Source organism: Psittacula echo (assembly GCF_963264785.1).
Source record: "Psittacula echo genome assembly, chromosome: 4".
Lineage (NCBI taxonomy): Eukaryota > Metazoa > Chordata > Aves > Psittaciformes > Psittacidae > Psittacula > Psittacula echo.
Genome location: NC_137738.1, coordinates 24,118,727 through 24,132,034, shown reverse-complemented (window position 1 = coordinate 24,132,034; position 13,308 = coordinate 24,118,727). Strand labels below are relative to the sequence as shown.

Sequence of the window (13,308 nt, the reverse complement as noted above, 5' to 3'; positions counted from 1 at the left end):
ATTTATTATTTTATTTGGCTGAATATACATTAGGTTGAATATATATACATATGTATACAATACACATATTACATATGTGTATGTATACATATATATTAAAACGGTCCTGCATTTGGGGCACAACAACCCCATGCAACGCTACAGGCTTGGGGAAGAGTGACTGGAAAGCTGCCTGGAGGAAAAGGACCTGGAGGTGCTTGCTGATTGACGGCTGAACATGAGCCAGTGTGTGTGCCCAGACAGCCAAGTAGGACAATGGCATCCTGGCCTGTATCAGAAATAGTGTGGCCAGCAGGCCCAGGGCAGTGATCATCCCCCTGTGGTCAGCACTGGTGAGGCTGCACCTCGAATCCTGTGTTCAGTTCTGGGCCCCTCACTACAAGAGAGACACTGAGGTGCTGGAGCAGGTCCAAAGGGAGGCAAAAGCTGGTGAGGGGCCTACAGCACAAGCCTGGTGAAGAACAGCTGAGGCAACTGAGGTTGCTTAGCCTGGAGAAAAGAAGCAACTTTGTTGGATTCTCTGCAGGTTTTAATTTCAAGATCTTCTTTTTTTATCCCAGTCTAAATAGTTTTGTTTATTACAAATTCTAAAGTTATGTATTGAGTAGCTTTTTAAAGCCAATTGCCTCTTGATTATAAAGTAATATTCTGCATAAATTCAGGATAAGATGCACCACGACACTAAGAACTGTAGGCTTTGTTCCAGAAATATTTGTTCTCACAGTCTTACAGTACTGAGTCACTGTAACAGGTACACAGATGCCTTTTCTTTTTAAATCACTTATATACTCACCCACATAACTCTTCATACCCTGCAGTGAATTATCCATGCATTGTTAATCAACCTTGTTTCGCAGGTTCTCTGCCTGCTCGTATGATCTATTTTTCTTGTGTTCTGTTGTAACTTTTGAAATGATGCAAGCCACTGATCTTATTTCATCCTTTGGGGTTCAAGACAATTACCATGCTGGGTTTAAAAAAGTTGCCTTCATACAGCATTATGCAATTGAAATCATATTGCACTCTGTCTGCTACCTTATTATTATTTTAATTAAAAAGTGGTCATAGAACAACATCTTCGTTTCCACTCCTAATAAAAAGCACCCTCAAATTATAAATGAGTACAAAAAACTTTACCACAAAGACTGGTGTCCAAGAAATCTGTAATATTATAGGAATGATTTTATCAGGACACCTACTGTATGAAAGGAAGGGACATACAAGTGCTCTTACAAACGATTACACAGATTCCTCACATCCTGCCAGAGGCTCCAAGTAGAACAGGAGAAACTAGCACAGGGAGGCGTGCCCCTTTTTATTGGATGACTTTGAAAAGATATGGCTTGTGTGTGTTTGTCTGCACACTCGCTTTTGTACTTCTCTGTCCCACAGAAATTGGCAAGGAGCTTTAGGCTGAGGCAGTCTGGCTAAGAGGCTTTGCATGCTGATACACGTGTGAAAAAATAAGCACCTTCAAATCTGGAACGCAAGATTTTAAAAGAAACAGCAGTATCTTTTTTGTGAGCTTCTAAAACTGATTGAAGTGGGAACCTCCTTTGTGGAACTGCACTTGGCAGCAGATCTGGCATTTCTCGTCTTCCTATTGGACAAGGGAAAACTGTAAATCGTCCTACTCCTTTCCCACAGAGTAATTTTTGTAATCCTGCACTGAGGACACTAACTAGGGAGAGAGGTTAACCTTTGCCTTTAGTCAAGACTGCTGTTAGCTCTCCATTTAAAATCATCGCCTTGATGTTTGCTATTCTGAAACCTACCCATCAACTTGTTAGTTTCAAGGGCAGGAATGTAATCTGGTTTAGAGACTGATTTTTGTTCTTTTCTTACCCAGTGAGCTGACGTGAAACTGGAGATGCCTGCAAACAGAACTCTCCCAGTTGCCAACCACAGGTCTCTCTCAAGAAAAAATGAGTTGGAGCTACCATAATGATGTTTTATGTAGGTAAAAATCCTCAGGTACACCTCCTGTTTTGATGCCCCCCTAGTTGGTTTTCAGGTGTCCCTCTGCAGTTCTGAAAGCCTGATTTCTTGCCTGTGTAAGCTGCAATTTACATGAATTATCTTGCTCCAACTGGTGTGTTTTAAAGAAATGCAGCTGACACTGTATGAGTAGATGGAATATTGAGAGTTGTGGATTGATAAGCAGGGTAAGTCTGCCCCTTTTGGTGTAAAATTTCAGTCACTGAGGAGGCAGGTTACTCAGCACTGCATACAAGTTTGTGCTTGCAAAGCCACTGCCTAACACAAAGATGCAGCTCTTATCAAACACATATGGCTCAAGAAAGATTATGCAGTCTTGGTTCTTTACAAATAGTTGAGTCAGAGTCATAGCTTTATAAATTGCCTTGTATTCTGAGAGGGACAAGGGATTAGATGTGATAAAGTGATAATATGGAAGAGGGAGAGAAGGCAAGAGAAGCAAGCTTCTGGAGCAAAGGGATAAAGAAATCAGACAGCCCTGTGAGCTATGTCAGAGTCCCTCTGCAATTTGAAGGCTCCTTACAGCCTCATTTTTAAATGTTAATTTTAAATGTTAATGCAAAGTCTGAAGGAAAAACAACTTTCGTTAACTTCAAATTGGGGGGGGGGAAGGCAAATATCTACTGCTTATAGTTGTAATTTTTTTTTTTTTCCAAAGCTTTTTCAAAGGAGAAAGGAGAGTGGAATACCAAAGATAGTGGCCTCGGAGAAAACAGCCTTTACTTTGAAAACAGCTGGAAATTATCGGAGGAAGATAGTAAGAGACAAGCTTGACTAACGAGATGTTCAGCAACCTCAAACACAAGAAACTGGTTTTGCAGGTTTGCTCTGTAAATCAGATCAGCAAAATGATCTGGATTAAAAAAACCTACAAGAGCCATCTTTGTCCTTCCCTCCCCCACTCTTTGTTCTTTGTTAGGCTGTGTTGTTTCACTGGTACAGCTGATCATGTAGGCCTACAAACAGCTGCATCAGCAGTACTTAGGGAGTTGATGCTGATGCTTTTAGAGGTGAGGATCTCTTGTTGCCTCGGAGACAAGATGTTTAGAGTGTGTTCAGAAAGGACATTAATCTTCAGTACAAATGTAAACCAGCTGGAAAGAATAGTAAAAATGTATGTGTGAAATAGCCTGTGAGGAAAGCTCAAAAGAGTTATTGATTTAAAAACTAAGGATGATTAAGGAGATGCATGGAAGTTTCCAGCTTTGCAGCATCTTTTTATACACTCCTCAGGGATTAAATCTTTTACTAATGTCCTCTAGAAACAGAATGGCATGGGGGCAAAACTTCAGGATGTACAGATCTAGTTTCTTGTCTTCAGCCATATGCATAACACTGTGCAGAACGAGATTGCTTGGAGAACAGTATGAAAGCATCAGTCACTGGAAATTAGACAGGCGTCTTTTTGGAATGGTTAAGATAGGGCAGAAGCTCCCTGGCAGAAAGGGATGCACGAGGTTGCCTCTCACACGACTTGCTGCGAGCCTCTGGAATCCAAGTGAGCAACCTGGCCTTGAAAAGCACAGAAAATAACCGTGTTTCACCGTGTGATACAGTCACGGATGCTCCATACCAGCATGGCTCTGCAGGGCCATGGCCTCTCCCCACCACAACAGCAACTGTAGATTTTGCATTTGTTCTCCTTTCCTGTTGAGCCTGACATAAACATCTGCTGTAGTTGTGAGACAAACAAAAGCATTTCATTTGACTTCTAAGTGATTACAATTTTCTTTTTGGGTTACTGATGGTACCCTATTAATCTTATATTACCTGTGCTGAAACGCTTAAGGCAGTAACTCAGCAGTGGGCCGTGCTCAGCAGGAGAATGTCTGCTGTGGGACCAGGCACGATGGCGTTCCTCCCCAAACGTTGTTGCTTAAACGCCCTGGCTTCACGACCCGCTGGCAGTGTCTTGGTATGTTTTTATTTGTTCACTGTGTGTGTCAAACATGCCCAGAGATAGCACCTCTCCCTCTCTCCTACCTGCTGGAATGAGATCAAAGGTTACTTCTCCCCAGGCAGGAGCAGAGGGCCGGGCCAAGGCCGGCACTGCGGGTCCGCGGCAGCAGCTGAGGCTCTCCGCTCGGGGCGGAGCGAGGCACGACACCACCACCCCTCAGCCGCTGCAACTGCCGTAACGGCCGCCCAGTGCGGGGCGGGGTCGCTTGGTAGCGGGGGTTCCTGGCGGCGTCCGGCAGTGCGGCAGTGTCTCTAGCCATGGCGGCCGGTGGCGGTGGAGGCGGCGGCGCCGGGGCGCCCGAGCGGCCCTACGAGCTGGTGGTGTTCGGTGCCTCGGGATTCACCGGCCAGTTCGTAGTGGAGGAGGTGGCGCGGGCGGCCGCCAGCGGGGAACTGCGGGGCGCCCTGCGCTGGGCCGTGGCCGGACGGAGCCGGCAGAAGCTGCAGGCTGTGCTAGAGCGTGCAGCCGAGAAGTTGGGTACGGATCGCGGGTCGTGTGGCGCAGCGGCGGCGTCCGGGGCCGGAGGGGCCCGCGCGGCCCCAGTGTCGCGGCTCTGTCCTTTAGGAGCCACCCTCGAGCGGGTGTGAGAGGAAGGGCCGCGGGGAGAGCCGGGGCAAGCCCCTTGGTGCTGGGGAGGCGGTGGCTTGTCTCAGGGTAGGAAGAGATGCTGCCGGGTGGCGGCGGGACGCGTCGGTGACGGCAATCTCCGGTGCGCAGGGAAGGAGGCGGTGGGGCCGGAGGTCGGCGTGCTGCTGTGCGATGTGGACGACGCGGCCTCGCTGGCCGCCATGGCGAGGCAGACCCGGCTGGTGCTCAACTGCGTGGGCCCGGTGAGTGCGGCGATGCGGGACAGAGCCTGGGGCCGCCCCTCGGCTACTTGCTTCTGGGCTCCTCGCTCCTCAGGGCAGGCGACGGTGCAGTAGGTTGGCGTGGCGAAGTTTCGGTGAACATATGTAAGATAAAGCATGCTGGGTGAGTTGTGCTGTGGAGCTTTCGTTACGTGTGGTATTCTTTCCTTCTATAGTATAGATTCTTTGGAGAACCTGTGATAGAAGCTTGTGTTGAAAATGGTGCAAGCCACATTGACATCAGTGGAGAGCCACAGGTATGTGACAGTAGAAAAATGCTACCTTATGGCAATGTGTTTATTTAGTACGTTTCACGTTCCTGTTAATGTTTATGAACAGGAAGGCAAATTCTTCTTTGTGATCTACAATTTTAAGATGTGTTAAGTAATTTAAAGTACAATGTGTTAGCTGTTAGGTGAGAGCCTCTAAGGTTCTTTCCGGAAATCCCAAATTTTTGAGTTCTGATTAAAAGCTCAGTTGTGATCCTATGTAGGGAATTTGTGCAGGTCACATTTCTTTGTCTGTCTCAAAGATGTGTGTAAGTGGGTTGAAGTATGTGGGGTGCTATGATACGACACAGTAAAGCATGGGTGGCTAATTATTGGGTATGTCCAAATAGACAGTTCTGCTTAAAGTATTTGTTCTGTGTTTTAGTTTCTGGAAGGAATGTACCTGAAATACAATGAAAAAGCTGCAGAAAAGGGAGTATATGTCGTTGGAAGTTGTGGCTTTGACTCTATACCAGCTGATATGGGAGTACTGTACACCAGAGACAAGTTGAAAGGTGACTTTTAAGTGTGACTTTACGCTGAAAAAGAAATGCAGATTATGTTTACATTTGGTTTCCTAAAGCAGCATTACTTACATGGGAAGTCTTTCAGTCTCTCTTTTTGCCTGCCTTTAGCAGCTGATCAGTTTCAACCAGATCTGGTAGATAGAAATTTTAAAGTAAATCATAATTCCTATTACATTGAGGAACATTGGTTGCTAGGTAGAAGAAGGATTCAAGGAAACATTGCTTACAAAGACAACAGAACCTGCAGTTGTCAGGAGTGGGCTGTTGAGCCAGTGTGTGGTTGTCCTTTGGCAAGCCTCTCTTGTGCAGTGAGAATCTTTGTAGGGAAGAGGCATTGGGAAAGGGTTTGCAGGTTGGTGGGTAATTGGGTTTCCTAAGTTTTGTTTTTCTACCACAAGCACTGAGAAGCTGGTGTATGAGTGTAGGTGGACAGTGCCATACGATACTTTTTACTTTAGGAACAGGTAAACAGTAACCGAAAGAGCATAAATACATTTGAGAAAAGATGTGAGATGTTTGCATAAATTCTGGATCAAATTAGGATCCTGGATGCATAAATCAGGATCAAATTTGCATTTAATCCTAATCTCAAATGAGGATGCTTTGTTCATCAGGACTGACTTTCAATTGAAAAGGACAGTGAGTATCCAAATGTTTTGCTTTTATGGACTATTAAAATTGCTCTTAAGTGGGTTTGCTTTGCATTGAAGTGTATCATCTGCTTTCAGTTTAAGAAAACAATCTGAATGTGATTGGAGGGAGAGGAGAGGCCTGTAAATGAGCATTTGTTTTTTCGTGGGGTTATAATTTGATGTCTGAATAAAGATGTCTCTTACCTCTTCCTGTTTTGACTTTATGGTTTTGTCACCTGTCTATCCAGTTGCTTGCTATATTGAAATTTGCTCATACAAGTACAGTTTTATAATCTGGGAAGGAACTGTGCAAAGCAAAACAAATCAGAATTTTGAGGAACTGTTTTGTTTTGCTGTTCATCACAACTAAGCATTCTTTGCAAAACACAAGATAATATTGCATGGTTTAGGATATCTTATGAATTTAGGGTCCTCTGTGGGTTTGTGGTTGGTGCTTTGTGGGTTCAGGGGGTTGGGGTGTGGGGCGTTTGCCCTTAAGGTCCACCCCAAATCCTTAACTCCATCCTGGTTTTCATAGCCTACATCATCCTTTATTTTGAAGCTTGGAGGAAAGCTAAATATGGCTCTTAATATTATTTTCCTTTTTTTATTGATTGTTTACATTATGTCATTAAGTCAATAAGACATGAAAAAGGTAATGAGTAAAGCTAGCATTGGTGACCTTTGCTGAAGTACTTCACATAAGAAATTTGATACTTGCTAACTGAAATAGCTGTGGAACTTAATCTTAGTTTACTTCAATTTGAAACAAAGATGTGTCTCTGCCTTTTCAAGTAATAATGTCAGTGGTCTGCTATTTGAGGTTACCAGAGTGTATACTGTGGCTTTGTGAGCTAGTAATTGTATATGCCAAGTAATGTTTTCTCTTCCCCGAAAGGTACCTTAACTGCTGTCGAAAGTTTCCTGAAGGTGAAATCTGGGCCGGAGGTTAGTTAGTTTATACCTTCTTGGAAAATCAGAGGTTATTTGTATTCCCACAGCCCATCAGAATTAACTTATTACATTAATTCAGACCAAGGAACAAGCTGGTATTTCCTTGATGATGAGTCCAAGAGCTTTATTTTTTAGGGGCTAATAAAAGTATCCCGAGCAAACACCCTTTTGTAAGGTTAGTTAGGCAGACATCCTTACAACGAAGGCCAGAAATCTGTTGCATTAAGCTGTTTCAAGAAATAGTTTTGGTGGAGATGTGGGGAGGATTCATACAGAAGTCAACTATAACGGATACATGGTGTGTTGCCAGTAATTCTAGTGTGTATTTGTCTGTTTGGAGGAGTTATTTCAGTATACTTCATGTAATCATAATACATGTATTGTACATAACAATAATTTCTAATATATGTAATAATTCTAAGATAATTATTAAAATAATGCAGGGTTGGCCCAAACTAGGCTGAATTGGTGCCCAACAATCAAACATACTGCTTCTCCTGTCTTGATCACTAATCTTGAGAGATGGGGCCAAATCATCGCTTGTTTTTACGAACACTTGGAGTAGAAGCAGCCCATGGAATGGGACAGTAATATCTATCTTTTAAAGGACAGGAAGTAGTTGTTAATGAGAATATGTTTGGCATAAAGATGGCTTAAGTATGTAGCATAAGTTGTAAGTGTTGGTGAGGAGGTATTTCAGTAATGAGAATTAAATGTAATAGGATGGTTAGAAGATACGTGTGTGTATGTGTATAAACTTGTATCCAATTATGTGGGACCTGAGGAGGACACAAATCATATGGAGTAAGATGTGGAGATTGCAGTGGGTCTGGCTGAGCTGGAGTTAATTTTCTTCATAGTAGCCCTCATAGTGCTGTGCTTTGTATTGGTAGCTAGAAAGGTGTTGGTAAGACACCAGTGTTTCAGCGAGTACTGAGCAGTGCTGGCATGGCATCAAGGTTGTCTCTCCAACATTCCCCCCACAAGTTGACCCAGGAGTTGGTTGTTTAGGGGTTTTGGGGTTTTTTCCCCCTGTCTTATTTGCTCCCCTCCCTGTCCAGCAGAGGAAGAGTCTTGGTGGCCACATGGTGTCCAGCCAAGGCCAACCCATGACATTTCAATGTAGTTCAGTGCATGTAATCATAACACACATATGTAATAACTAAGAACATGTAATAATTCTAAGGTCATTATTAAAATAATACATGAAACCTTTAGATATGGAGTTAATTACTGTTTCGTGGTATATCACTAGGGAACTTGTGTACATGATGGGACCTGGAAGTCAGCTGTTTATGGTCTTGCGGATCAAGACAACCTGAAGAAGCTTCGAAAAAAGATAGGATATGCCCCTGTTCCAGTAGTTGGTGCAAAGCTTAAAAGGAGGTATAAGTCTGAGATGGGAAACATGCTGTCTTCTAACAGTTCCAGTATTTGCTGTATAGATTTTTAACATTCTATTAAATACTAAAAAGATGCATTTAGGACTTCAGTATAATAGGAACAGAGATGCTTGTCTAGCAGAATTGAAGTTCAGTTTTACAGATTTGCTTATATTTACTGAAAACAGAACTTGACCCAGCATTTACTGGGTCTCAAAGTTAAATTGTTCTAAGGGGCTTTTAGTGTCATGGTATAGTTTTGAACTTCAGAAGTGATCAATAAAATGGAAGAAAGAAATGTGAGGAGAATATTATTTTGGTTATCAAATTCTTCCTTGCTACAGTGCATGGCATCTTGAGTTGAGCCATGGACGGTTTGCTTTTGGTGAAAAGAGATAATGTCATAAAAATGCTTGAGAAAGGCCAGTATTGGTAGGGCAGTTACACTGAGAAGTTTCTTCAGTTTGTGTGAACATTTGAACATTTTTTCTGACCTTGTTTTGTTTGGTTTTTTTTTTTTTTTGTCCTTTTACAGAGGGCTTGTGTTCTACAGTCAGGAATTCAAAGAGTACTCCATTCCGTTCATGGGATCTGATGCTTCTGTTGTGAGACGGTCTCAGCGTTATTTGCACACAGAGTTGAAGGAAACACCTGTAAGTTGCTGTTATTAATATACTGTCTTTATTACCGTTTTCAATTAATTTCCTTTATGTAATAACTGTTCAGTTAGTAGTAGTAGTGCAGATCTGCATAGTAGGGCTGCTGTAGTTAGGTAAACAGTAATGAACAGGAATGTGCTTTTGCTTCTGTGAAGAAGGAGGCTTGTTCTCTTTATCACCTTTGGAAGCTGCTTGACTTGATGTGGTCTGGGCTCTTCTGGATGCACTGGCTTACTTCATTCTACTTGATCCTCTGCTTGATGAGTTTGCTTATTGCTGCTAGCATAATAGTTACAAGATTATCTTTTAGGGTTCTTGAGCTGTCTGATTTCTAGGTATGTATTTGTAGGGAATAGGAGCCCTAAGTCACAGAAATATTTGAAAGTCAGGCTTCCTGATTTTCAGGAGTGATAAATGCATTAAATTCTCTTCTTGCAGAGAGGCTTTTTTTTGTTGTATCAGTAAAGCTTCTGAAAGGGTGAAACAATAAAATAAGCATCTTGATTTTATTCATGGCCTCCTCTTTTATTGCAGTATGTCAGGGAAAGTTCAGGTTGGACAATAGAGAAGGCTTTTCTGTGAAAGGTGGTCTGTCACTGGAACAGGCTTCCCAGGGAAGTGGTCACAGCACCAAGCCCTTCGGGGTTCAAGGAGCATCTCTGGACGATGCTTTTAGTCATATGGTTTAGTTATGGGTAGTCCTGCAAGGAGCAGGGAGTTGGACTCAATCTGTATGGGGCCCTTCCAACTTGAGATGTTCTAAAATGTAGCTGTAGTTAGATCAGTCTGGTGTAGTAAACATTCTGATAAAGAATTCATAAGGCTGCTCATTTGTATCTGGAAAGTAAAGGCAGGATGAAGTGGTGATGGAAAAGATGCTAGGTTTTTTGTTTTCCTCATGGTTTCATGAGAGGCGACTAGCACCAACAGTCTGTATAACAGCTGTGCAGAATCACAGGCAGCAGCTAGAGATGAAGGTGAAATAGCACTCTAAAAATACACATGGAAAGCACAAATGAGAAAGGCTTGCTACTGTTATTTCAGATTTGAAAAGTAAGGCAAGGCCTCAGTTTCTCAAGCTAAAGCACAAAGATCTTGGAGAAGAAGCTTTAAATCAGATACCAAAACACAGCTTTCTTTAGAGTTTTCCACTCTTGTTTACCGTGCTCATTTCCTCACCATTCTGTAGTTATATTCAGTTCTCATAACGCATTATGAAGTGAAGCATTATTTGAAGAGTTGTTTGGTACTAAGGCAGTCGTTTAAGGCCCTATTTAAGCAGCTATCTGTTGTATCAAACACTTGCATCCTAAACTGGGGGTAGATTTATTTTTACAAATGAATTGATGCAAAAATTTTAATGTCAGTTCTGCCTCTGAAAACACGTTTCTGCCTCAGGTGCAGTATGGTGCTTATGTGAACATAGGTGGTCTTGGTTCTGTTATGAAGCTGATGTTTGCTGGCATTTTATTTCTTCTTCTTGTGAAGTTTAGCTTTGGAAGAAAACTTCTGACAAAAGTAAGTGTTCAAAACACAAAAAATTAAAATGTTTGGAGTTTTTCTTTTTTTCCTATCTAGTTTACTGTTGGTCATCTTTTTGTTTTGTTTTTCTCCCCTGCTTTATTATGCAGTACCCAGAATTTTTCTCTGCTGGACACTTCACAAAGAAAGGACCAACCCAGAAACAGGTAACTGGCTGTTTCCCATCACATTTATTGAATAAATGTGTCACGGTAATGGTGAAATAGTAATTTAGAGTCAACTGCATAGAAATAGTGTCTGAATATACACTATGTATATTCATGCAATATCTGTTCAGATAGCTTTGAATATTTAAATGCATCTTCTGTTACTAAACATCAAAGTATGTAGAACTCGTATTAGGATGGGTCTGATGTATTTATGTGATGCGTAGATTTAGGTATTAGGAAAAATTCTTTACTGTGAGGGGTGAGACACTGGCTCAGGTTGCCCAGAAGAGTTGTGAGTGCTCCGTCCCTGGCAGTGTTCAAGGCCAGGTTGGACAGGGCTTTGAGCAACCTGCTCTAGTGGAGGGTGGCCCTGCCCATGGCAGGAGTGATGGAACTGGATGAGCTTTAAGGTCCTTTCCGACCCAAACTATTCTATGATGATTTACATGGATGGCTTACAGCACCCAGTCTGTCAATGATGATGACAGAGGGAGACTGAGCAGCAAAAACAGAGGACTGAAAGCACTGAGAGAATAAATGGACTTTAGAACAGTAACAGTTCGAACACAGTGGAAGTGATTAAAAACGTAGATGAGATTATGCCTTTTAAGCAATGTCTCAAAGTAACTACTCTCATATCTACATGGTTCACAGAATTTGGCGTAATAGATCCTTGTATTTTCTACCTGTGTTTGCTGGGAGTGAGTTACTCTTTTGGTGACCACACTTGTCTTGTCTACTACAGATGGATGGAACCTCTTTTACAATTACTTTTTTTGGTGAGGGTTACAGTGAAGGGCAAGATCCCCAGAGTGGCAAACCAAATGTAAAGATCTGCACTGAAGTGAAAGGACCAGGTATGTAAGTTAGTAGAAACTAACTGCTTTTGCCTCATATTCCCTACTTTAAAGTAGGTTGATGGTTCCACTGCTCTTTTTTCACCCTTGAGGAGCACTTGCAATGTGGACAAAGTTAACAGCCTTTACAGAGGATTACTTTGGATACTAGCACTCACTGAGACCTGTTTTTTGAAACAACCAGTTAATTTGTGTTCTTCTCATTCTCTTTTCTTCTGACTTTCCCAATCAAATTTTCATTTTTGCAGAGTAGAGCAGTTAGAGGGAGAGTGCTTTAACGATAGTTTCCAGTTGTTACAACCTGGACTTAGTACTAGTTTGTTTCTAGTCCCCTGTAAGTGAACTTAGAGGTAGTGTGGTATCATTTCTAATTATAACATACTTGTGCTCAGATCATTCCCTTGAGGGGAGATGACACCTGAAGTAAAGTTTGGAGATGGCAAGAAAAACACTCAGAAAGGAGTTAATAAAGCATAGCTTCTTTAAATAACTAGTGATGTAGCCGCAGCAAAGGTCCGAATTCCAGCTGTAATGGAGAGCCCTCTGTCACTGTGAGGCGATGGCTTGTGGTTGTCATTATAGGCCTGTAGGTGAAACATATTTGTCCAGCTTAGATCTTAAGGATTTCACCAGCTACTTGGGAAGATGACCATGTAGAAAAGCTGATCTTAAATGCAGAAGGCTGTGTCTTTGCCAAAGAGATTATTCTTCAGCAGGCTGTAGGTAAAAGCAAGATTAAATTTTACATTTCAACACACTGTACATAGTTGGTGGTTGGGTTTTGTTTTGTTTTTGTCAGAGCCTGGCTACATTGCTACACCAATTGCAATGGTTCAAGCAGCTGTGTCTCTTCTAGAAGATGCAACTTGTCTGCCTAAACAGTAAGTACTTTCCCATGCAGAGCAGCTTGATCTCCCTTAAAGCTACTGTGTGCACTTGTTTCTCTTTGAAAATACAGATCTCACAACCCTGTGGATTTCTGTGTTACCTCGCTCAAATGGCTGTGCAAGGGAGATATTTCACCATGAGCTGCTTTAAAGCCACTTCTTATTTCAATTTGAAAGGATGTAATTCGTAGGTTTTTTAGTAGTGCTTTTGCATCATGTATATCCATTGCTGGATCCAGAAACGAACTTATGAATATGACCAGCTTGGCCAGTTCTTCACAGGCTTTCATGTGGGACAGAGTGGCTTTTTTTTGGCAAGGAGCATACATTTGACTTCTAAAAAAAGTGTCACTCAATTTCATTTTACCACTAATGTTTTTATTTTCATTAACAGGGGTGGTGTGTATTCTCCAGGAGCTGCTTTCTACAAAACAAAGCTGATTGATCGCCTTAACAAACGTGGTATTGAGTTCTCTGTTATTAGCACGCCTGAAGTCTGAACTCAAAACATAACTGTATGAACTAACACCTTTCCTGAGTCTAGCTCCAATAAAACTCATTTGGCTGCAAAAGCCTAATCATTAAATAGTTACACTGTGCTTTTGTTTACAGCAGAAACAGAATTAAAAATTAGTGTAAAGTTA

The 13,308-nt window shown here is 42.0% G+C and overlaps 1 protein-coding gene across 1 annotated transcript; it reads left to right on the top strand.

The window, feature by feature from the left end:
- The first annotated feature begins 3,835 nt into the window (after positions 1-3,835).
- Positions 3,836-13,250, top strand: SCCPDH (saccharopine dehydrogenase (putative)). The gene is made up of 12 exons (XM_080616248.1): positions 3,836-4,435; positions 4,676-4,788; positions 4,983-5,063; positions 5,461-5,590; positions 7,133-7,182; positions 8,444-8,574; positions 9,106-9,223; positions 10,628-10,747; positions 10,861-10,917; positions 11,666-11,777; positions 12,577-12,658; positions 13,059-13,250. The coding sequence occupies exons 1-12, from the start codon at positions 4,216-4,218 to the stop codon at positions 13,162-13,164; spliced, it is 1,320 nt and encodes a 439-aa protein (XP_080472374.1). The 5' UTR covers positions 3,836-4,215; the 3' UTR covers positions 13,165-13,250.
- Positions 13,251-13,308: the final 58 nt, after the last annotated feature.